At 42.7% G+C, this 24,109-nt stretch overlaps 1 protein-coding gene and 1 pseudogene across 1 annotated transcript; both read left to right on the top strand.

Annotated features, from left to right (window-relative positions):
* Positions 1–14,879: 14,879 nt before the first annotated feature.
* Positions 14,880–16,329, top strand: LOC134208858 (tyrosine-protein kinase Src64B-like). The gene is made up of 3 exons (XM_062684802.1): positions 14,880–15,124; positions 15,188–15,337; positions 15,443–16,329. Exons 1-3 carry the CDS (start codon positions 14,947–14,949, stop codon positions 16,327–16,329), a joined length of 1,215 nt encoding a protein of 404 aa, XP_062540786.1. The 5' UTR covers positions 14,880–14,946.
* A 1,906-nt stretch (positions 16,330–18,235) lies between these two features.
* On the top strand, positions 18,236–21,350 carry LOC134208857 (uncharacterized; annotated as a pseudogene).
* Positions 21,351–24,109: the final 2,759 nt, after the last annotated feature.

Genomic DNA, 24,109 nt, shown 5'->3' with positions numbered 1-24,109 from the left:
ACGCATAACCAAAGATCAGATAGCCTGTTTAAAATATGGTACATGCTCTTAGTGATAGGTAGATTAGAATGCGTTTACAATATACAGACCCCATTCGACATTCGAACATATGAGAATTACGCGGTTTATAAGCAATTTTAAAATTAAAAAAGGCTTTGCCGAAATCTAATGGATTTGTTTCCAAAATTGAATGTCAGTCAGATTTCTTTGTTTGATTTCGGCAAAGCCATTTTTTTTTATTTTTCAAATTGCTTATAAACCGCGTAATTATCATAATCTTTCCTTATAATCTACCCCTTTATTCCCTTCTAAATGTCATCTGACTAGATATTTGGGAGAATTCGCATGCTTTCTATTGACGCGCAAGTATGCAATAACAGAATCGATAAACGACTTTTGAATCTTTGTTGGCAATCATAAAGGTTCATTTGAAAGTTTGTTATTGACGTATTTTGTAATCTTCACATCGTAAAATTTCCAGAGATTCCATAATTGTCTCAATATTCGCATTACGTTCAGTTTTGTAGTAGAACTCCTGAGAATTCTAAGTCTATTCTATTTCGAACGTTTCGATTTCTATAATCTTATTTTCAATATCTAGGAGATTGTCTGTATTAGAACCTGATACAATTTCATGTAGCCTCATATTACTAATATAATATGGTTAAAACAACAATAGTTCCTTATGCAAGTTAATAATAGTAACGTGTTCACGCTTTGATATTTGACTGATAAATCGTGTTCAATATTTTTCAAATATGTTTTCACTACGGGTCATTAGGTACCCAAACCACGAGTAATTTCATAATTAGTTTCATCTTTGGGCCTTCAAATTATTAAAAATGCACTGCGCAATTGTATAATAAGTGGGAGTCACATTTGCCCTACTGATGGAACACATTGATACCGTATTCCTAGAAATTAGATAAATGTATATTCTCGGAACCTCACCAGGATTCGCTTATCAATCACGGTAGATACGAGTGTAGTGTTTTCTACGCTGCGAATAATGAGCTGCCTTTCGAGACTTTATCATCAAAGATAATCAGGTATTGAGAAAATTTCAATTCAACTCAACCAATAAATCAGTATACGATCCACGCCGCTCGTGGTCGTTGCCTTTTCATTTCAGTCTTCGACCAAATTTGTACAATTTACAGTTGAATCGCACGCTTTGTGTTGCACCTTAGGTTTACGTGAGCAATCAAGCTTTTCAGCATCGAGCAATTTAACAATGAAGCCTCCTAACAGGTGAGATTGTGCTATTTATATTATATTGTATCTTCCGCAAGATCGGTAGGATATGATTAGCAAAGTCTTTCATCACGCTCGGATTTCAGTGTTATTGGATAACTGTCTATCCGGAATAAAGTTAGAACGCTTTTTATACCGAAGTTGGATTTTTTTCCAGATACAGGCAACTTTCCCAACTTCGGAAGTAGTGTGCTGGATTCGCCTAAAGATGCACTAAACAACGCATCAATTGGTTTGACAGATAAAACTTCGGAAGAAAACTCGGTTCGGAAGTCCCGACTTCCGAATTCTAAGTTGGTGCTACGCCGACAATACCTCGCCTTTAGATGGAGCACTGATTTTATATTCTCAACCTTCCGGGACTCACAAGGTTCTGGATCACTCATGCAGTGCCGCCGCTCTTGTGAACGATAAGCGAGCTTTTTTTAAAGGTGTTGTACTTTTTAGAACGGTGCGAGTCCCGGAAGGTTAATTAAATTAGATTCATATTTATATAGATTTTAATATTTGATCACCCTGATGTTTTCGTGATAGATTTTTTTTCTGTGGCACCAAAGACGTATAGAAGATGTAGTATTCAGAGTTATCGGATCTTGAAAATTCCCTTGTCACGAAATACCTCAACTCCCAAAAAATGGCCTTGTGCTATCACTCTCGCTTTGAACTTTACCACTTGATCTTCCTGATTTCGCTTGACTTTAAACACCCATTTAGACCCTACGGCTTTTCGCCCCGCCGGCAGCGGTACTAGCTCCCAAGTACCGTTCCTTTGATGCGACTGCATCTCGTCCTGCATTGCTCTTCGCCATTCTGCATCTTTTGAAGCTTCAGCGTAATCTTCCGGCTCCTCTACAGCGCATGCCGCTGTCCCAACGGCGTATTCAAGCAGATAGTCTTCCAAATGCTTCGGAACGGTTCGGTGCCGTGCCGATCTACGATTTCCGATCATAACTTCATCTGATTCTCGGTTTGGGGTCTCGAACTTCTCTTCATCGTACCTTTCTTCTTCGCCTTCTGCTTCACTAAGCTCCTCCTCTGATTTGATCTCCTCTTTGAATGGAATCAATGGAATCTCCTCTACAAGCTCCTCCTGGACCTACTTCTTCGATTGCTCATGAGAAATCGTTGGTTTCGGAAGCGTAAACTCGACGGACGATGTCCCTGCTAATGGTGATGGAATCATGTTTCCAGATCCACAAATCTATAGCCTTTGTGGTCCATCGAATAGCCCACGAAAGTGAGCCGCCTTGCCTTTGGTTCCATCCTACTGCGCTTTGCATTCGGAACGTGGACGTACGCTTGACCACTGAACGCCTTCAAGTGGCTAAGGTCCGGTTTGCGTCCCCACAATGTCTCGAAAGGAGTCTTAGGTACTGATCTGGATGGAATACGGTTTTGAATGTATGTGGCTGTCAAAACGGCTTCACCCCAGAACTGTTTATCTAAATCGGCATCTAACAGCATACATGTAGCCATTTCCGTAATTGACCTGTTTTTTTCTCTCTGCCACGCCGTTGGATTGGGGGCTGTACGGCGTTGTAAACTGCGGCGTAATTCCCTTTTCACGGTAGAAGGTTCGCAGCAGCTTGTTGTCGAACTCCCCTCCGCCATCTGATCGGATCACACAGGGTCTTCGGCCGAAAAGAGTTTCCGTCCAGTGCACAAAATCAATTATATTCTGCGCCGCTTCCGACTTGTTCTTCAGCAAATAAGTCACCGTGAAACGGCTGAAGTCGTCGATGAGGTGCATGACATATTTGTTTCCGCTCGGCGTAGTTGTTTTCATGGGCCCACACAGATCAGTGTGGATGATGTCGAGTACTCCGGTCGACTTTCGCTCTGTAATACACGGGAACGGTGCTCTAGCTGCCTTGCCTTCAAGACAACACTCGCAAACAAGTTTAAGACCGCAGTCACTCACCTTCATTCCTGTTGCTAACTCCTCCTTATTGATGCGCTCCGCGGCCGCCCAGTCGCGATGTCCGAAACGGTGGTGCCACAGATGTTGGCAGTTTTCCTTATGCTGCCCATCGGTAGCATGCAACGAAAGCTCAGCCTGACGCAAATGATATAAGCCGCCACAACGGGTACCTGTTGCTACGACACTGCACTTTGAATTTATAATTCTGCAACCTTTACTATTGAAGCACACCTCTAGTTTCTTTTGAGCCAATCTTTCAACGGAAATTAGGTTCGTCGATAGTCCCGGGACGTACTTCACATCACTGGTGTCAATCTTGACCACTTTATTGTCACCGTATATGCCTTGGAGTACACCTGCTCCCTCGCAGAGAACTTGCGTTTTCTTTGTTGGAATATCAGATAGTGTGCGACGCTTCGCTGTAGATCGTAGATGGTTAGGAAGCAGGCGCCAGTTGCTTGTTGCCGTAGAGTGAGAGGGAACTCTAGTATTTGTTGTTCTTCGTGAGGGGGTTCCCTTCTCCGGTCAACAGGTTATGAGCCCAGGAACGATTCCCGTTCTCCATCTTAGTGGGATGTTATTGCCGTCGACGTTATCGCAGTGGGATCATGGATCGGCCGCATAAGTCGCGTGGCGCAGTCAGCCATGTAAGTCTTGGGTATCGCCGGACGGAATTCATCAGGAGGGTGGAACGTTCGGTAGGAAGCTGGCTGGTCAGCAGGAGTCCGAGAGGTGCTTTGGATCGGAACATTCAGGAGCTGGTCGGCAGAGCATCGAGAGGCGCTGTGCAAGCTTCGAGTCGGGCCACTTGTGCAGGCGCATGTGCTGGAGAGGTTGTCGTACAAACTGCGGAGTGGAGGCCATTTGTACGGGCAACGGATTTGGACCGGAAGGAATTGTTCCGGCGAGGAGCAGCTCTGGACGGGAGGCTCGGTGTTAGAAGGAGCCAGGACAGTAGCGAGGCGTGCGAACTAAGGAGGAGTGTTGGAATATCGGTAGTGTGCGACGCTTCGCTGTAGATCGTAGATGGTTAGGAAGCAGGCGCCAGTTGGTTGTAGTTCCTCTTGGGTAGATTAAGAAATGATGTTATGAATGTATTGTATATACCTATTCTTGAATAAAGAGAACTGCAGCTGCTGGCGAAGTATCAATCAGTAGCCTGCCGTCGAGTAGAAAGGGAACTCTAGTATTTGTTATTCTTTGTGAGGGGGTTCCCTTGTTCCGGCCAACATTCTTCCCGTCTGCAAGCGTTATCCAACCTCCCTTTGAGCAAGTTGAAAAACGATTTGTCGCATGTCATGTGCGCGCTGGCACCGCTATCGATTATCCACGACCAATAATTTTCACCGTTTACGACGAAAGCTATTCCTCTCGTATCACTGTGTACGGTTTTTACTTCGGCTTTGTGTCAGTTGCCAGTTTTCTTCTCTCTTCGTCTCTAGAAGCTTCCGGCAGTTACGTTGCAGGTGGCCGGGCTTTTACAGTAATGGCACACACACGTTTCACCTCGGTTTGTTTTCCAAACGGCCGATTTCATTGCCTTCTCTTTTTTCATCGCATCACTATTGCGTTCCAGCCGGCGCTGGAATTCATCCATCAGTTTGGATTTCACCACTTCGAGCGTAATGTCATCTTCCGACCGCGAATCAAGAGCTGTGACGAGACCATCGAACGAGGATGAAAGACTCCTCAATAACAAGTAGATTTTTGTATCGGCGTCGAGAGACATTCCGCGGCATCGAAACGGTCAAACAAATCGTCGACCTCGAAAAGACGGTACTCGAAGTCACCGCGCTCCGAAAGAGTAATCGCGCACAACTTTTCAGCAATGACACTTTTACCGACAAGGTACTTTTCTCATGGTACTTCTTCAACGCATCAAACACGTCATGAGCGTGCACACACCTTTTCACGATGGCAAGCTGGTTGTCTTCTACAAGCAAAATCAGCGTTGCTTTTGCCTTCCGATCGGAGGTTTGCCAATCCTCATCTTGATCGTCTTCATCGGGAACATCATTAATCACTACATCCCCCAAATCTTCTGGGCACAACAAGTTTTCATCTCCCACCTTCCAAGATGCCCAATTTGCACCGTTTAGTTTTGGGATCGAAAACTTTGCGTCAGTCACTGAGTAAGTGGAAGTAAGCGTGTATCTTGGCAGTCAGTTAGCATCGGACGGCGAAACCAAGGTCGACATAGGAGCACGGATCAAAAAGAATACGGCTGATTTTGCAAATAAATGAAATATATGGAGATTCAATCAGATTAGTCTACGCACCAAAATTCTCGCTTAACTTTTCAAAAGGACCTAAGTAACATGTTTTTCATGAATCAATTTGAATAGTGCAATCAACAGAACAACCTGAAAGCTTTCAATTGCAGTACTCAAATTAATTCACTGAAACAATGTACATAGGTTATTTTGAAAAGTTAAGCGAGAATTCTAATAATCATTCATTCATTTATTCAGACTACGGCCGAAGTGGCATGTGCGGTATATAAGAGTTTTCTCCATTCGGCTCGGTCCATTGCTACAGGTCGCCAACCACGCAGTCTACGGAGGGTCCGCAAGTCATCTTCCACCTGATCGATCCACTCTGGCTACAGTCACCAGTGAGCCCAAGTGTACAAAATCTTCTACCACCTCGATTTCGTCACCACCGATGCAAATTCGCGGTGGTTGGCTCACATTGTCTTCTCTTGAACCTCTTTCGATCATGTACTATATGTCTTCGACGTGTTGATGACTAGTCCGATCCGCTTGGCTTCCCTCTTCAGTCTGATGTAGGCTTCCTCCATCTTCTCAAAGTTACGTGCCATAATATCTATGTCGTCGGCGAAGCCAAATAGCTGGACGGACTTATTGAAAATTGCACCACTCGTGTTATTCCCTGCTCTTCGTATTACCCCTTCCGAAGCGATGTTGAATAGCAGACACGAAAGACCATCACCTTGCCGTAACCCTCTGCGGCATCCTAGAATAAATTTATATAAGCAGATGGTCATGGGTTCGATTCCCAGCGGACACAATGTACTCATGGTGAGATGGACTGGCAACGACAACAAAAAATGAGTAATGGAAAATCTAATAATAGATTCTGTGTGGATTCCATACCGCAGTAGATATCGGCACAGAATGCCTATCAAATAAAATAAAGGAAAAAAAAGTAAATTTATAATGCTATAAAGAACGAGCATCACAAAAAATATTCCGAAGAGTGGTTTATGATTTTACTATACATTCTATACATTCTAGAAATGGAGAAAAATATAAAGACCCTCAAAAGAATCTGGTAACAATTAAAAAATCCACAATAATGAATATAGTATTAATGTTATTATTGAGTTTCACAATTGAATAAAGGAATTTCAAACAGAATACAAACATTTCAAGGAGAATTCTTGAGCCCTAAATTGTTTTGAACTTATAAGTTTTTGGGAATCTTTTGAATTTATGTTTAAGGGAATTCATTACAGTACCCGTTCAATATTTCCACTATTATGGGAAGGGTGGAGGGTTGGTGCGACGCCCCCTGCCCCCTCTGACTATACCCTTGAGTCAGTATTTGATCTGGGCCATCCAAGAAATCCCTGGAGTTTAGGCCTTTGGGTCTACACGCATAACCAAAGATCAGATAGCCTGTTTAAAATATGGTACATGCTCTTAGTGATAGGTAGATTAGAATGCGTTTACAATATACAGACCCCATTCGACATTCGAACATATGAGAATTACGCGGTTTATAAGCAATTTTAAAATTAAAAAAGGCTTTGCCGAAATCTAATGGATTTGTTTCCAAAATTGAATGTCAGTCAGATTTCTTTGTTTGATTTCGGCAAAGCCATTTTTTATTTTTTAAATTGCTTATAAACCGCGTAATTATCATAATCTTTCCTTATAATCCCTTTTTTCCCTTCTAAATGTCATCTGACCAGATGTTTGGGAGAATGTGCATGCTTTCTATTGATGCGCAAGTATGCAATAACAGAATCGATAAACGACTTTTGAATCTTTGTTGGCAATCATAAAAGTCCATTTGAAAGTTTGTTATTGACGTATTTTGTAATCTTCACATCGGAAAATTTCCAGAGATTCCATAATTGTCTCAATATTCGCATTACGTCCAGTTTTGTAGTAGAACTCCTGAGAATTCTAAGTCTATTCTATTTTGAACGTTTCGATTTCTATAATCTTATTTTCAATATATAGGAGATTGTCTGTATAAGAACCTGATACAATTTCATGTAGCCTCATATTACTAATATAATATGGTTAAAACAACAATAGTTCCTTATGCAAGTTAATAATAGTAACGTGTTCACGCTTTGATATTTGACTGATAAATCGTGTTCAATATTTTTCAAATATGTTTTCACCACGGGTCATTAGGTACCCAAACCATGAGTAATTTCATAATTAGTTTCATCTTTGGGCCTTCAAATTATTAAAAACGCACTGCGCAATTGTATTGTAAGTGGGAGTCACATTTGCCCTACTGATGGAACACATTGATACCGTATTCCTAGAAATTAGATAAATGTATATTCTCGGAACCTCACCAGGATTCGCTTATCAATCAGGGTAGATACGAGTGTAGTGTTTTCTACGCTGCGAATAATGAGCTGCCTTTCGAGACTTTATCATCAAAGATAATCAGGTATTGAGAAAATTTCAATTCAACTCAACCAATAAATCAGTATGCGATCCACGCCGCTCGTGGTCGTCGCCTTTTCATTTCAGTCTTCGACCAAATTTGTACAATTTACAGTTGAATCACACGCTTTGTGTTGCACCTTAGGTTTACGTGAGCAATCAAGCTTTTCAGCATCGAGCAATTTAACAATGAAGCCTCCTAACAGGTGAGATTGTGCTATTTATATTATATTGTATCTTCCGCAAGATCGGTAGGATATGATTATCAAAAATCTTCCATCACGCTCGGATTTCAGTGCTATTGGATAACTGTCTATCCGGAATAAAGTTAGAACGCTTTTTATACCGAAGTTGGATTTTTTTCCAGATACAGGCAACTTTCCCAACTTCGGAAGTAGTGTGCTGGATTCGCCTAAAGATGCGCTAAACAACGCATCAATTGGTTTGACAGATAAAACTTCGGAAGAAACTCGGTTCGGAAGTCCCGACTTCCGAATTCTAAGTTGGTGCTACGCCGACAATTCCTCGCCTTTAGATGGAGCACTGTTTTTTTATTCTTAACCTTCCGGGACTCGCAAGGTCCTGGATCACTCATGCAGTGCCGCCGCTCTTGTGAACGATAAGCGAGCTTTTTTGAAGGTGTTGTACTTTTTACAACGGTGCGAGTCCCGGAAGGTTAATTAAATGAGTTTCATATTTATACAGATTTTTATTTGTGATCACCCTGATGTTTTCGTAATCGATTTTTTTTTCTGTGGCACCAAAGACGTATAGAAGATGTAGTATTCAGAATTATCGGATCTTGAAAATTCCCTTGTCACGCAATACCTCAACTCCCAAAAAATGGCCTTGTGCTTACCACTTGATCTTCCTGATTTCGCTTGACTTTAAACACCCATTTAGACCCTACGGCTTTTCGCCCCGCCGGCAGCGGTACTAGCTCCCAAGTACCGTTCCTTTGATGCGACTGCATCTCGTCCTGCATTGCTCTTCGCCATTCTGCATCTTTTGAAGCTTCAGCGTAATCTTCCGGCTCCTCTACGGCGCATGCCGCTGTCCCAACGGCGTATTCAAGCAGATAGTCTTCCAAATGCTTCGGAACGGTTCGATGCCGTGCCGATCTACGATTTCCGATCATAACTTCATCTGATTCTCGGTTTGGGGTCTCGAACTTCTCTTCATCGATCCTTTCTTCTTCGCCTTCTGCTTCACTAAGCTCCTCCTCTGATTTGATCTCCTCTTTGAATGGAATCAATGGAATCTCCTCTACAAGCTCCTCCTGGACCTTCTTCTTCGATTGCTCATGAGAAATCGTTGGTTTCGGAAGCGTAAACTCGACGGACGATGTCCCTGCTAATGGTGATGGAATCATGTTTCCAGATCCACAAATCTATAGCCTTTGTGGTCCATCGAATAGCCCACGAAAGTGAGCCGCTTTGCCTTTGGTTCCATCTTACTGCGCTTTGCATTCGGAACGTGGACGTACGCTTGACCACCGAACGCCTTCAAGTGGCTAAGGTCCGGTTTGCGTCCCCACCATGTCTCGAAAGGAGTTTTAGGAACTGATCTGGATGGAATACGGTTTTGAATGTATGTGGCTGTCAAAACGGCTTCACCCCAGAACCGTTTATCTAAACCGGCATCTAACAGCATACATGTAGCCATTTCCGTAATTGACCTGTTTTTTCTCTCTGCCACGCCGTTGGATTGGGGGCTGTACGGCGTTGTAAACTGCGGCGTAATTCCCTTTTCACGGTAAAAGGTTCGCAGCAGCTTGTTGTCGAACTCCCCTTCTCCATCTGATCGGATAACACAGGGTCTTCGGCCGAAAAGAGTCACCGTCCAGTGCACAAAATCAATTATATTCTGCGCCGCTTCCGACTTGTTCTTCAGCAAATAAGTCACCGTGAAACGGCTGAAGTCGTCGATGAGGTGCATGACATATTTGTTTCCGCTCGGCGTAGTTGTTTTCATGGGCCCACACAGATCAGTGTGGATGATGTCGAGTACTCCGGTCGACTTTCGCTCTGTAATACACGGGAACGGTGCTCTAGCTGCCTTGCCTTCAAGACAACACTCGCAAACAAGTTTAAGACCGCAGTCACTCACCTTCATTCCTGTTGCTAACTCCTCCTTATTGATGCGCTCCGCGGCCGCCCAGTCGCGATGTCCGAAACGGTGGTGCCACAGATGTTGGCAGTTTTCCTTATGCTGCCCATCGGTAGCATGCAACGAAAGCTCAGCCTGACGCAAATGATATAAGCCGCCACAACGGGTACCTGTTGCAACGACACTGCACTTTGAATTTATAATTCTGCAACCTTTACTATTGAAGCACACCTCTAGTTTCTTTTGAGCCAATCTTTCAACGGAAATTAGGTTCGTCGATAGTCCCGGGACGTACTTCACATCACTGGTGTCAATCTTGACCACTTTATTGTCACCGTATATGCCTTGGAGTACACCTGCTCCCTCGCATAGAATTTGCGTTTTCTTTGTTGGAATATCAGGTAGAGTGTGACGCTTCGCTGTAGATCGTTGATGGTTAGGAAGCAGGCGCCAGTTGCTTGTTGCCGTAGAGTGAGAGGGAACTCTAGTATTTGTTGTTCTTCGTGAGGGGGTTCCCTTCTCCGGTCAACAGGTTATGAGCCCAGGAACGATTCCCGTTCTCCATCTTAGTGGGATGTTATTGCCGTCGACGTTATCGCAGTGGGATCATGGATCGGCCGCATAAGTCGCGTGGCGCAGTCAGCCATGTAAGTCTTGGGTATCGCCGGACGGAATTCATCAGGAGGGTGGAACGTTCGGTAGGAAGCTGGCTGGTCAGCAGGAGTCCGAGAGGTGCTTTGGATCGGAACATTCAGGAGCTGGTCGGCAGAGCATCGAGAGGCGCTGTGCAAGCTTCGGAGTCGGGCCACTTGTGCAGGCGCATGTGCTGGAGAGGTTGTCGTACAAACTGCGGAGTGGAGGCCATTTGTACGGGCAACGGATTTGGACCGGAAGGAATTGTTCCGGCGAGGAGCAGCTCTGGACGGGAGGCTCGGTGTTAGAAGGAGCCAGGACAGTAGCGAGGCGTGCGAACTAAGGAGGAGTGTTGGAATATCGGGTAGTGTGCGACGCTTCGCTGTAGATCGTAGATGGTTAGGAAGCAGGCGCCAGTTGGTTGTAGTTCCTCTTGGGTAGATTAAGAAATGATGTTATGAATGTATTGTATACACCTATTCTTGAATAAAGAGAACTGCAGCTGCTGGCGAAGTATCAATCAGTAGCCTGCCGTCGAGTAGAAAGGGAACTCTAGTATTTGTTATTCTTTGTGAGGGGGTTCCCTTGTTCCGGCCAACATTCTTCCCGTCTGCAAGCGTTATCCAACCTCTCTTTGAGCAAGTTGAAAAACGATTTGTCGCATGTCATGTGCGCGCTGGCACCGCTATCGATTATCCACGACCAATAATTTTCACCGTTTACGACGAAAGCTATTCCTCTCGTATCACTGTGTGCGGTTTTTACTTCGGCTTTGTGTCAGTTGCCAGTTTTCTTCTCTCTTCGTCTCTAGAAGCTTCCGGCAGTTACGTTGCAGGTGGCCGGGCTTTTACAGTAATGGCACACACGTTTCACCTCGGTTTGTTTTCCAAACGGCCGATTTCATTGCCTTCTCTTTTTTCATCGCATCACTATTGCGTTCCAGCCGGCGCTGGAATTCATCCATCAGTTTGGATTTCACCACTTCGAGCGTAATGTCATCTTCCGACCGCGAATCAAGAGCTGTGACGAGACCATCGAACGAGGATGAAAGACTCCTCAATAACAAGCAGATTTTTGTATCGGCGTCGAGAGACATTCCCGCGGCATCGAAACGGTCAAACAAATCGTCGATCTCGAAAAGACGGTACTCGAAGTCACCGCGCTCCGAAAGAGTAATCGCGCACAACTTTTTCAGCAATGACACTCTTACCGACAAGGTACTTTTCTCATGGTACTTCTTCAACGCATCAAACACGTCATGAGCGTGCACACACCTTTTCACGATGGCAAGCTGGTTGTCTTCTACAAGCAAAATCAGCGTTGCTTTTGCCTTCCGATCGGAGGTTTGCCAATCCTCATCTTGATCGTCTTCATCGGGAACATCATTAATCACTACATCCCCCAAATCTTCTGGGCACAACAAGTTTTCATCTCCCACCTTCCAAGATGCCCAATTTGCACCGTTTAGTTTTGGGATCGAAAACTTTGCGTCAGTCACTGAGTAAGTGGAAGTAAGCGTGTATCTTGGCAGTCAGTTAGCATCGGACGGCGAAACCAAGGTCGACATAGGAGCACGGATCAAAAAGAATACGGCTGATTTTGCAAATAAATGAAATATATGGAGATTCAATCAGATTAGTCTACGCACCAAAATTCTCGCTTAACTTTTCAAAAGGACCTAAGTAACATGTTTTTCATGAATCAATTTGAATAGTGCAATCAACAGAACAACCTGAAAGCTTTCAATTGCAGTACTCAAATTAATTCACTAAAACAATGTACTTAGGTTATTTTGAAAAGTTAAGCGAGAATTCTAATAATCATTCATTCATTTATTCAGACTACGGCCGAAGTGGCATGTGCGGTATATAAGAGTTTTCTCCATTCGGCTCGGTCCATTGCTACAGGTCGCCAACCACGCAGTCTACGGAGGGTCCGCAAGTCATCTTCCACCTGATCGATCCACTCTGGCTACAGTCACCAGTGAGCCCAAGTGTACAAAATCTTCTACCACCTCGATTTCGTCACCACCGATGCAAACTCGCGGTGGTTGGCTCACATTGTCTTCTCTTGAACCTCTTTCGATCATGTACTATATGTCTTCGACGTGTTGATGACTAGTCCGATCCGCTTGGCTTCCCTCTTCAGTCTGATGTAGGCTTCCTCCATCTTCTCAAAGTTACGTGCCATAATATCTATGTCGTCGGCGAAGCCAAATAGCTGGACGGACTTATTGAAAATTGCACCACTCGTGTTATTCCCTGCTCTTCGTATTACCCCTTCCGAAGCGATGTTGAATAGCAGACACGAAAGACCATCACCTTGCCGTAACCCTCTGCGGGTTTCGAAGGGACTCGAGAATGCCCCTGAAACTCGAACTACGCTCATCACCCGATCCATCGTAGCTCTGATCAACCGTGTCAGTTTATCCGGAAATGCGTGTTCGTGCATTAGCTGCCAAAGCTGGTCCCGATTGATAGTATCATATGCGGCTTTGAAGTCGATGAATAGATGATGTGTGGGCACGTTGTATACGCGGCATTTCTGCAGTACTTGGCGAATGGCGAACACCTGGTCCGTAGTGGAGCGTTCGCCCATAAAACCCGCCTGGTACTGCCCCACGAACTTCTTTGCAATTGGTGCTAGTCGACGGCATAAAATTTGGGAGAGTACCTTGTAGGCGGCGTTTAGCAATGTGATTGCGCGGTAGTTGCTACAATCCAGCTTATCGCCCTTTTTGTAGATGGGACACACGACACCTTCCATCCACTCTTGCGGCAAAACTTCCTCCTCTCAAATCTTGGTAATGACCCAGTGCAGCGCTCTAGCCAGTGCCTCACCACCGTGTTTAAATAGCTCTCCTGGTAGTTGGTCGACCCTTGGAGCTTTGTTGTTCTTCAGCCGGCCAATCTCCTCCTGGATTTTCTGGAGATCCAGAGCCGGTAGAATTATGTCCTGCGCGCGTTCCCCCAGGTCCATCATCATACCGCCATCTTCGTCTGTCACATCGCAATCCAGGTGCTCTTCGTAGTTCTGCCGGCACCTTTGGATCACCTCACGCTCGTTCGTAAGAAGGTTTACGTTTATGTCCTTACACATATCAGGCTGTGGCAAGTGGCCCTTACGTGAACGGTTCAACTTCTCATAGAATTTTCGTGTGTTATTAGCGCGGTACAGTTGCTCCGTCTCTTCGCGGTCTCGATCTTCCTGCTAACGCTTTTTGCTCCGGAAAATCGAGTTTTGTCTGTTCCGCGCCTGTTTATATCGTGCCTCGTTCGCCCTCGTGCTCACATTCGCCGTCATACCAGTCGTTTCTCTGATGCGGGGGCACCGTACCAAGTGCAGCGGTTGCGGTGCTTCCAATAGCGGGTCGAATATTTCTCCAGCCATCTTCAAGAGACGCTGCGCCTAGCTGCTCCTCCGTTGGGAGTGCCACTTCCAGCTGCTGCGCGTATTCTTGGGCTAGTCTACCGTCTTGTAGCCGCCCAATGTTAAGCCGCGGCGTCCGACTTCGACGCGTGTTGTACACCGTCGAGAGTTTTGAGCGCAGGCATACTGCAACGAGGTAGTGGTCGGATTCAATATTCGCACTGCGGTAAGTGCGAACGTTCGTGATGTCGGAGAAGAATTTACCGTCGATTAGAACGGTTTTCCGTTTCTTGGTTAGGTGATCTTCATGTGGCCTTGTGGATATTTTTGCGGGGAAAGAAGGTGCTTCGGACTACCATTTCGCGGGAGGCTGCGAAGTTTATGCATCGTTGGCCGTTGTCATTCGATACGGTTTGCAGACTATCCGGTCCGATGACCGGTCTATACATTTCCTCCCTTCTACCAGTGCGTTCATGACACCGATGACGGTTTTGACGTCCCGCAGTAGACATCCATCGTATGTCTGCTCCAGCTGTGCGTAGAACGCTTCTTTCTCGTCGTCGGGTCTCCCTTCGTGTGGACAGTGCACGTTGATGATGCTATAGTTGAAGAAACGGCCTTTGATCCTCAGCTTGCACAAAAATTCATCAATTGACCACGTTTTATTATTAGGACCTGGTGGCCTCACAACTGGGGTGCTGAGCTCCATCGTCGATGCCATGGAACACCGATATGGGAAGATCCATTAATTACGTAACACGAACATCGACCATTTCCAAGCCCCACCCCCTCTCCCCTATGTCACACTTTTTGTATGAAGCATGTGAATTTTTTGTATGTCACACAGCTACACATTACGAAAGAAACATCCTAGAAGACGGAGACGAAATCTGCAAGCAAGCTCTGGACGTTTTATTTTTTTCCAGCTGGTTCTTTGATGAATTTTCTGCAAAAGAAGCAGAAAAGCTACTCCTAGACTCGGGAAACATACGAGGCACCTTCCTGATGCGACCGTCCGAGCACAATCACAATCATTTTGCTCTCTCGGTCAAAAACTGGGATGAAAAATGTGGTTATCAAATAAAGCACTACAGAATCAAGCAGCTGGGCAATGCCGGTTATTGCATGGAAGCAACGAATCAGATCTTTCCATCGCTAAATGCACTCGTTTTGGCGTATTCAAGTGAGGCAAATACGGAACATTGGAAAATGTGACTGAATAATAACTCGTTTTAATAATTTTCAGAAAACTCCCAAGGGTTAGGCCACGTGTTATCTAGACCATGTCCAAAGCCGCAACCGCAGATGTGGGACCTGGGTCCAATGCTTAGTGACCATTGGAAAATTCAACAGAACCAGATTAAGCTTATGTGTAAGCTAAGTCACGGCAACTCCGGTAAGGTTTACTAAGGCTTCTAGCGCAACAAGATCGAATTGCTGTGAAATTTCTCCGAGAGGGTATAATGTCGACTGATTAACAATTCATTTTAATAATTTTCAGGTAATGTCCACGATTTATCACAAATGTTATCTGGTTCAAATCCAAAGTCACATCAGGTAAAGCAACTGGTTCCGGATCTTGCTGACAAGTGGGAAATCAATCGGGACGAAATTCAGCTCATCCGCAAGTTAGGTCAAGGCAGTTTCGGTAAGGTTTACTACGGCATGTGGCGCAACAAAATTGAAGTTGCTGTGAAGATCCTCCGGAACGGTTCGATGTCAACACAGGCCTTTCTTCAGGAAGCGGCGATTATGAAGAAATTTCGTCACGCTAATTTAGTCAAATTATATGCAGTCTGTTCCAAAGAGAAACCCATATACATCGTCCAGGAGTATATGCCCAAGGGTAGTTTGCTGGACTACCTGCGCACGGGTGACGGACAGTTCCTAAAGTTACATAGTCTTATCTACATTGCTGCCCAGGTGGCATCTGGTATGGAGTATCTGGAAGAAAGACAGCTGATACATCGGGACCTAGCAGCCCGGAACGTATTGATAGGGGAAAAAAAATTGGCGAAGATCTGTGATTTCGGACTGGCGCGGGTGATTAAAAATGACGAGTATCGTCCTAAGGGAGGATTTCAAATGGCGGCCAATTGGACCGCTTTGGAGGGGATTTTATACAGTACATTCTCTATCAAGTCAGACGTCTGGTCCTACGGTATCCTGTTGATGGAACTGTTCACCTACGGCCAAGTGCCATACCCGGGAATGGAAAACAACGAGATCATCAGGCAAGTTGAACGGGGCTATCGAATGCCAAAACCAAAGAACCTACCGAACGATATTTACAACTTGATGCTCAAGTGCTGGGATGTAATACCGAAGAAGCGCCCGACGTTCAAGTTCTTGTATCATTATTTCCATAACTTGAGGGTGGAAAATTGATAGACTATAACCTTCCAAGCAGTGGCGTAGCCACGGGGGTGGTTTTGGGCATAAACCCCCCCCCAGAGACAACATTTTTAGAAGAAATTTTTTTTTCGAGGAAAAAAAATTGTTCAGAAAACCTCCCCCAGACCAATTTTCTGGCTACGCCACTGCTTCCAAGCAAAGGTGCGTAATGACAAACGTTGACAGCTCTAGGTCGTCCATATTTAAATCACGTTCAAAAGGCATTTATGTAACTGGCTTTTAACAAACGAACGACAAATAAAACCATGCTGGCAACATGGTCTATCCTGTCCTTGTAAACCAAGCATCTATTTGTAGCAACTGTCATACCACCCCGACCCTGATGGAGTTCATGCTTGTATTAGGTTCTGCAGCGTATGTATCTAACCTCAAACTGATGACTGATTAGTAGTACTTCGCGTTGGACTCGGGTTCAGCCAACCAATCACGAACTCCTTGTCGATCCTTGTCGGAGTCAGTGGAAAGTACTACTGAACTGTCAAAAAAGTTCATTCGACGAGGACCGAATTCATTCGTGACGTCATGCTGCAGAACCTAATTAGGTAGTAGTTCTTTCCACTGACTCCGACGAGGACTCCGACAAAAGTCAAGCTCGTGATTGGTTGGCTGGCCCTGAGTCCAACAAAAAGTACTACTAATCTGTTACCGAATTGAGGTTACGTACAGACGCTGCAGAACCTAATTCTTGTATTCAACTTATCAATAGACTAACGCAAAATGAACTCCCCCAAGAAATTATGACGTTTGAGCGGGTCGCATAATGAACGCAAAATGAACTTTTGTTCGAGAAGACGACCCGCTCAAATGTCAAAATCCATCGGGTGAGTGAATTTAATGAACCGCTGCACAGGTCTATGGCGCAATGTGACTTTTTAGGGTCTGTCTCATTTGGAGAATTAAACTTAAATTAAACTTAAAAGTGACATTGCAATAATTATCAAATAACCCTGCTCGCAGAGCAAGATTACTTTTGACAGATATCGAATCATTTTGCATCGATGTCTTATTGGAATTGCTGGGCAGCACCAGCCATTCTTATTACCGGGTTATTTGCTAATTTTCGAACTGTCACTTTTAAGTTTAATTCTCCAAATGAGACAGACCCTTAACTTTCAACAATAACTTAACACAAGTCTTTCCTCACAGAGAAACAGACGTCTCACTTAGAAAAAATTGCAATCGAAATCATCGTCACTAAAACATTATCGCCCAGTGCTAGATTAACTGAGTTTGGACAAATGACCGATGGACCGAAGGACCACCTTCAAAAAATTGAATCCACCGTATAAAAGGTGAACGATGAAACTTATGTTGAATACGATGCCTGTTTCTCTGTGCTTCCATGTTAGCAGTGCACAAAAAATACTGAATACAGCATTACATATTATAAAGCAATAATCCCTATCTATCACAATTATGTTTATGGAATTAAATGTTCTTACAAGTATGATTAATAAAATATCCACTTTAAATATTCATTGAGTCATCTGGGCTGGACAATTGGTCCACTGGACGGGTAGATCGAACAGCCTTTTTTTAGTTACTGGCGCCACTTTCATAAGTGTTTTCAATCTGGCGTCTATTTAAGCATAAGTACGTTAGACATAAATATTGTTAGCCCGCAGCGAAATAAGATGCTTCGGACATCTTATAGTAAAACTTGCATTATTTTTTAATTTGATTTACAGCTGAAATTTTAATAAAAATTCTATAAGAACACATTCAGTTCAAATATTTCAGGTCTTTTTTGTATTTTTTTTTTGTGCTGATAAAATATTACGTTGTACCTATTACGGAGAAAAAGAAAAATTTGGATCGATCCGCGGAAATAACGCGCAGCCAGCTATCTCCGCATAGAGTAAAAGTTGCATAGCAAGCATTGAGTTTCATATTCGAGGTTCAGCTTGGTGACAGTAAGTTCTGTTTTGCACTTATTTATTATTACAATATGAAAACACCTATTCATTACGTTAATTTAATATTATTACATTTCGTCAACAGCACAACGATGGCTGAAATTCTACGTCATGCTGTACTAGACCAACATGCATCGGTGAATACCGTATACCACTGTCTATACGCGTATTATTTCTTAGGACTTTCAAAAACGCAACTATCTTTACTGTATGCCAAGTCTCACACTACAATCACTAATTGGATCGACCGGTACGAAGCGAATGGGTTTTTCAGTCGAAAGGAGCGGGCTAAAGTTTTCTTGCGGTTTAATAACATTCAAAGGCATTGGATAATTGACCTGTATAAGAGAAGTCCAGTTTTGCTACTAGATGAAACGAAACAGTTATTCGAAAACACTTTCGGTGTAAGCATTAGTACTGCCTCTATATGCCGGATATTACATGCTGAAGGATTCACCTATAAAGGGTTGCAGCGGCGGGCTATCCAGCTTAGAGAAACGGATGTCTTAAGATTTGTACAAGAGTTAGCCACTATTCCTTGGGATTTGCACAGCCTGTTGTTTCTTGATGAGGTTTCATGCGACAACAGGGGGTTGCTTCGGAATAAGGGATATGCTAAATTAGGAGATAGGATAATATATAGAGGTGAGTATCGACGACGTGCAAGAGTTTCCATGCTCTCTTTCATGGGACCAGGGCTGACAATAGTAGTTCTCGTCGTATGAAGAAAGTGAAAAAAAATTAGTCTTCGTCATAACATTGCACGACGCAACACCTATTCGTTTTCTTCGGGCCGCATGCGTACCATGACGATAGTCACACAATTGATTGTACGTCATTATAGACCGACTGGTTAAAAACATAATGGCGTCTCAAATAAACAAATAGTGGGAACTTTGGTAACATAAATGTATTGATAACATTTATAACGCTTTCATATGTCACTTCAAACTCATTATTATAAAGCAGAGCTGCCCAACGTACGGCCCGCGGGCCGGATGCGGCCCTCGGCTCCATTTTTTGTGGCCCTCGCTTATCTTATCTGTGGCTTATCTGTGTGGCCCGAGAAGCTTCTACGATATTACACTGAACTAGGAAGATAACAAATGTTAAAGGATCTTCAAAGATAATGTGCTCATTTAATTTAAATTTGCTTTATTGATTCAAATTATTTGTAGAACAGTGGATTATTGAAGCAACAAAGTCTGCAGTACGGGCTAGTTTTGCTGTTAATGAAATTTTGGCAAAACGAATGAAACTATTTTAAGACGGAGACTTGTAAAGGGATGCACTTCGGCTATTGTCGGCATCATGTGCCCCAAGAAAAAAGTCTCCTTCAGTAGCATTAGTTTGCCTCGGACGGAACACGGTGAGTAAAACAGTTCTTGCAGACAATTTACGTGGAAAAGTCGCGGAATAGAATTGAAACCTTTCATCACAATGAGTGAAATGACTGGCGGAACAGACCTGGGAGGAGCCAGGGCTGGCAATAACGGGAAAGAACACTGTTATTGTGACACTTCTAAGAAAGGGAAAGCAATCACAGTGGTACGGTTATACTCCCCCGCACATTGCATTATTCACCATGAAAATTAATGGTAGAAAACGATTAGAATTAGTGAAGTACTGACGCTCGTCATTGAGGTTATAAACTTTATTAACGCGAGGGATCCACAACCACCGATTCCAGGATGAGAAGATTTTATTTTCTTCGAAACGAAATCGCACTACTTTTACAAGATAAACAAGATCACTGAATGGGCGAATGACTTAGCATTTCTGATAGATATTAACAAACATCTCAATGACTTGAACATAATGTTGCAAGGCACGGATCAACACGTCAAACTTTTATTATACAACATTAAAGCTTTTGAAACGAAATTGGTAGGAAACATTTTAGCTCATTTTGTCGCTGAAAACTGCTACATTTCCCTCATCTTGTTGATTTTATAGAACACAGTAACGAATTATTCATTTTCTCAACACCGTTTATTATGTGAATTATAAAATGTATCCGAAATGTTTCATATGGAGATTATCTACCTCAGAAAGAAAACATCTCTCATCTCAGCACGAATCCTGTTTGCAAATTTTGGTCACCGATTGCGAAAACAATATGCGTTGATTATTCGAGAGTAGGCAATAATTTCATGTTTCTCATTGAATTTTCAACCAAAAGGCGTGTTACGTGAAAAATGATTTTTCGAACGCATTTCTATCGTGTTTAGTTTTTCTCTGAAGATATTCCTTGCCATTCTGGAAATATTGAAAATATTGAAAAAAAAACTCAATGTTTGAATATTTTGAAAACATATAAAAAATATTGCCGAATAATGTTTGGCCCGCCAGCAGATGTTAATTCTGAATATTGGCCCGTGGCTTGAAAAGGTTGGGCAGGCCTGTTATAAAGGCCTAATAAAAATCTTCGCATGGCAGCTGCCGTTTGAAGAATTACGGTATGAAGTCTTCGTTCTTCGATGTCGTCATGACGATTTGGTTACACGACGAATGCTAACGTTGTGCGCGTCATTGACAATGTGTGGAGTAGCAATGAAGACACTGCACCTCGTCGCTACTGTGGCATTTCGTGCTATGACGATGACTATTGTCAGCCCTGCATGGGACAAACAGGTATAATTGACACGTTCTGGACTGAAGGTACTTTCAACAGAGCAAAATTTTTCGAGTGTTGCCGATCATTTGCTACATCCGGTAAAAGTACCCAGGACAACACTCAGTCTGGATCTTAGATGGTGCACGAATCCATTGCCATAAATCGATAGTTCAATATCTTCGAGCACTTGGAATACATGTGATCTTTCTTCCTGCTTATGCACCTTTTTTAACCCCATCGAATACATGTTTGGATACCTGAAAAAATACCTCAAGAAGGTTTATGTGGAGAACAGTCCCAAAGATCTCACTATTGTTATTGCTGAAGCACTCCAGAAATATAAAGACTTTGATACATCTGCTGTAATGAGAAAATGTGGATATTTTCCTGGAGGAACATTCAACCCAAGTGTAGGACTTGGACAAGACATCAAGAAGTTTGGATTTTTGGAGCACCAGTAGTTCATAAAACTCAAACACAGAAGAATTGTTGTAATCTTTATCTAAAATAAAACAAGCAATTTGGTTTTCTAATTATGAATATTATTATTATTATTTCAATCAGAGGCGTCGCGTCCGCATGTGCAACCTGTGCACTGCACAGGTAGCAATTTTGTCTCTAACATTTAAACTCTCAATAGATTTCTTGTCATTCTTATTTATACAAATACTTGGATCATGTGCATTTGTCATATGTTTAGTACAAATTTAACGATTGAGTATAAATACATAATCGTAAAATATGCACGAATTTTTTACAGGCGACATGTGATATGAGGCAACCGCAATCCTACGATGGGGGCGCGTTATATTTTACTCCTCGATACCGAAACAACGACGCACCGCCGCATGTTGTCCAACACGTGCACTTTCGGCAGAGAACGGTTTGCCATGCATCATACACGCATTATTTTGTATGTGTAGGTCACCCGCTTTAACCGCAATCGGCGATGTATAGGTAGCCAAAGCGTTCATCGTTTGCAGTGCACGGTTTGGTGCCGATGCAGAAAAGCACATCGTGAAAATGAATTTTCTGCTCACTCAAAGCGTTCCATGGCGAAATCCGATTTTGAATAAGCACATTGGATCACAAGCGTTTTAATATTTCATATTGATTGGGATTATGGCTTATGATGAATTTTTTTCGTCAAATCCAATATCCAAAAGCTATTCGTACACCATGTTGGCAACTTGGCGGGTAGAGGGGTAGGAAAAATGTCCATGGTTAACACAAATTATTGAAAAATTGCATGATCAGATGTGTACGCTGATGGAGGGAAGTACACATCTAAAAATGTTCGACATCTGTCCACGTGGTATGAAAACAGCCCTTCGAAAAAAAAAATCTAAGAAATAAACTAAAATAGAATAATTAATAATTGAGTAACTTTTAGATTACAGATATGTTCCGATTTTATCACGTTCCGATTTTCTCACGCTCCGATTTTGTCAACAAAATTATTCCGTTTTTATCAACATTAGCTGTCTTATATGTCATATTGAAAAGCATTATGATTCCCCAGATTAGTTTGTTTTTCAATTAAACCCACTTTCACTTATGGGAAACACGGTTGAAGATAGATCGTTCATATTGGATGTGTTATTTCAGGTCCCTTTTTCAGGTCAGGTTTTTTCTCAAAATATTTAACTTTGATAAGGGAAGCACGAACAATTATCAACTCGTCGTAATTTACATTATTGAATGCTTAACGTTTTTTCTACAACAACTATAATTAAAAAAAAAAGTATCACCGGCGCGTGCTTATTCGTAATTTTAATGCTGATACTTTGACAGCTACATCAAACAACTGAAAACCGAAATACACCGCTCGGTGCACAGGTTGATGAATTGACCACGCGACGCCTCTGATTTCAATCAAATAAAAATTTACTCGTGATCAACATCAATACAATCTGGTACTTGTGTAGCTAATGCACAGGTATATTCGTCATCCTGCACAGCCATCGTCCTGCTCATAGCTTTCAACATATTGTTATGTTGATCTAGTTGCTTCTCAAAATCCGCTATACGATGTCCCATAATATCAACCATCTTCTGGAGTCTTTTTCAGAAAAATATATTAAGCTCCTTTAGTGGAATGTATTCAACCGTCTAAGACGAATTAAGTACTGTCCATTTAATTCCACCAGTTAATTTTCGTTATCTTTGCAGATACGTATTTCGACCACAACTGTGTGGTCGTCTTCAGTGTCTCGTACTTGACTCGACTTCGAGTTCTTGTTGGCATGACGATTGAGAGTTTCGAAGAAAAGTTCGTTAAAACAGCGAAGCTTATCGTTAACATTTGCACTGCAAGAAATACGATCAAAAGCACAATCATGCAGGTCAGATATAAATGAGTTTTTATCAATTTTATGGTAATCACGAGCCCAGTAAACTTCTGGGAGTGCCTTCGAATGTTTATACTTATAATCGACACATAGAAAATCGTGATCACTTATCCCACCAAGAGAAGATTGATAAACATCATTAATGCTTTTCGTGCAATTTCCAGTAAACAAATCGATGACAGAAGATGACCCAGACCTGTGGCATGTGGGGGAAGTATCAATTAACTTAAAAGACAGTGAATTCAGGTTTTCAATGAATTTCGTGCATTTATTCGAATTCTGGGCTATCAAGTTAATGTTGAAATCACCCATTAGTAGAATATTGGGCTCAGTAGATGATAGTTCTGAAATAATAGCGAAAATACGATTTAAACTTGATACATTTATATCAGGGGGCTTGTATATGACAACACACACCAGGTTCATGTGTTTCAATTTAACAAATAGATAGTCAATCTCACTTTCATTTTCAGATTTGAAGATGACCGAATACTTCAAATTTTTCTTTAAATAGAAGGCCACACCACCACCTCTTTTTTTCTTATTTCGTCGATCAGATCTAACTATAGTGTATCCCGCAATCTCAGCAAACTTATTAGTGTTGGAAGATTTGAGCCACGTTTCAGCAATTGCAAAAACATCTAATGTAGACATGGTTAACAATGACCGATAGTTTTCGATGTTTCCAATTAGACTACGGGCATTATGCAGCCCAATTTTGATAAAATTCCTGGAGTGTGTTTTTGTAGGAAGGATTTAAGTCTATCATATTCAAAGTAATGAAGTTTGATATTTGAATCATAGATGGATTCCTGGAATTGTAGAACAGATGTGGAAACTGATTTTGGCAAAGAATTTGGATTGGTTGG

Source organism: Armigeres subalbatus, chromosome 2 (genome assembly GCF_024139115.2).
Source record: "Armigeres subalbatus isolate Guangzhou_Male chromosome 2, GZ_Asu_2, whole genome shotgun sequence".
In the NCBI taxonomy this organism is placed as follows: Eukaryota; Metazoa; Arthropoda; class Insecta; order Diptera; family Culicidae; genus Armigeres; species Armigeres subalbatus.
This window is presented reverse-complemented; position numbering and strand designations above follow the sequence as displayed.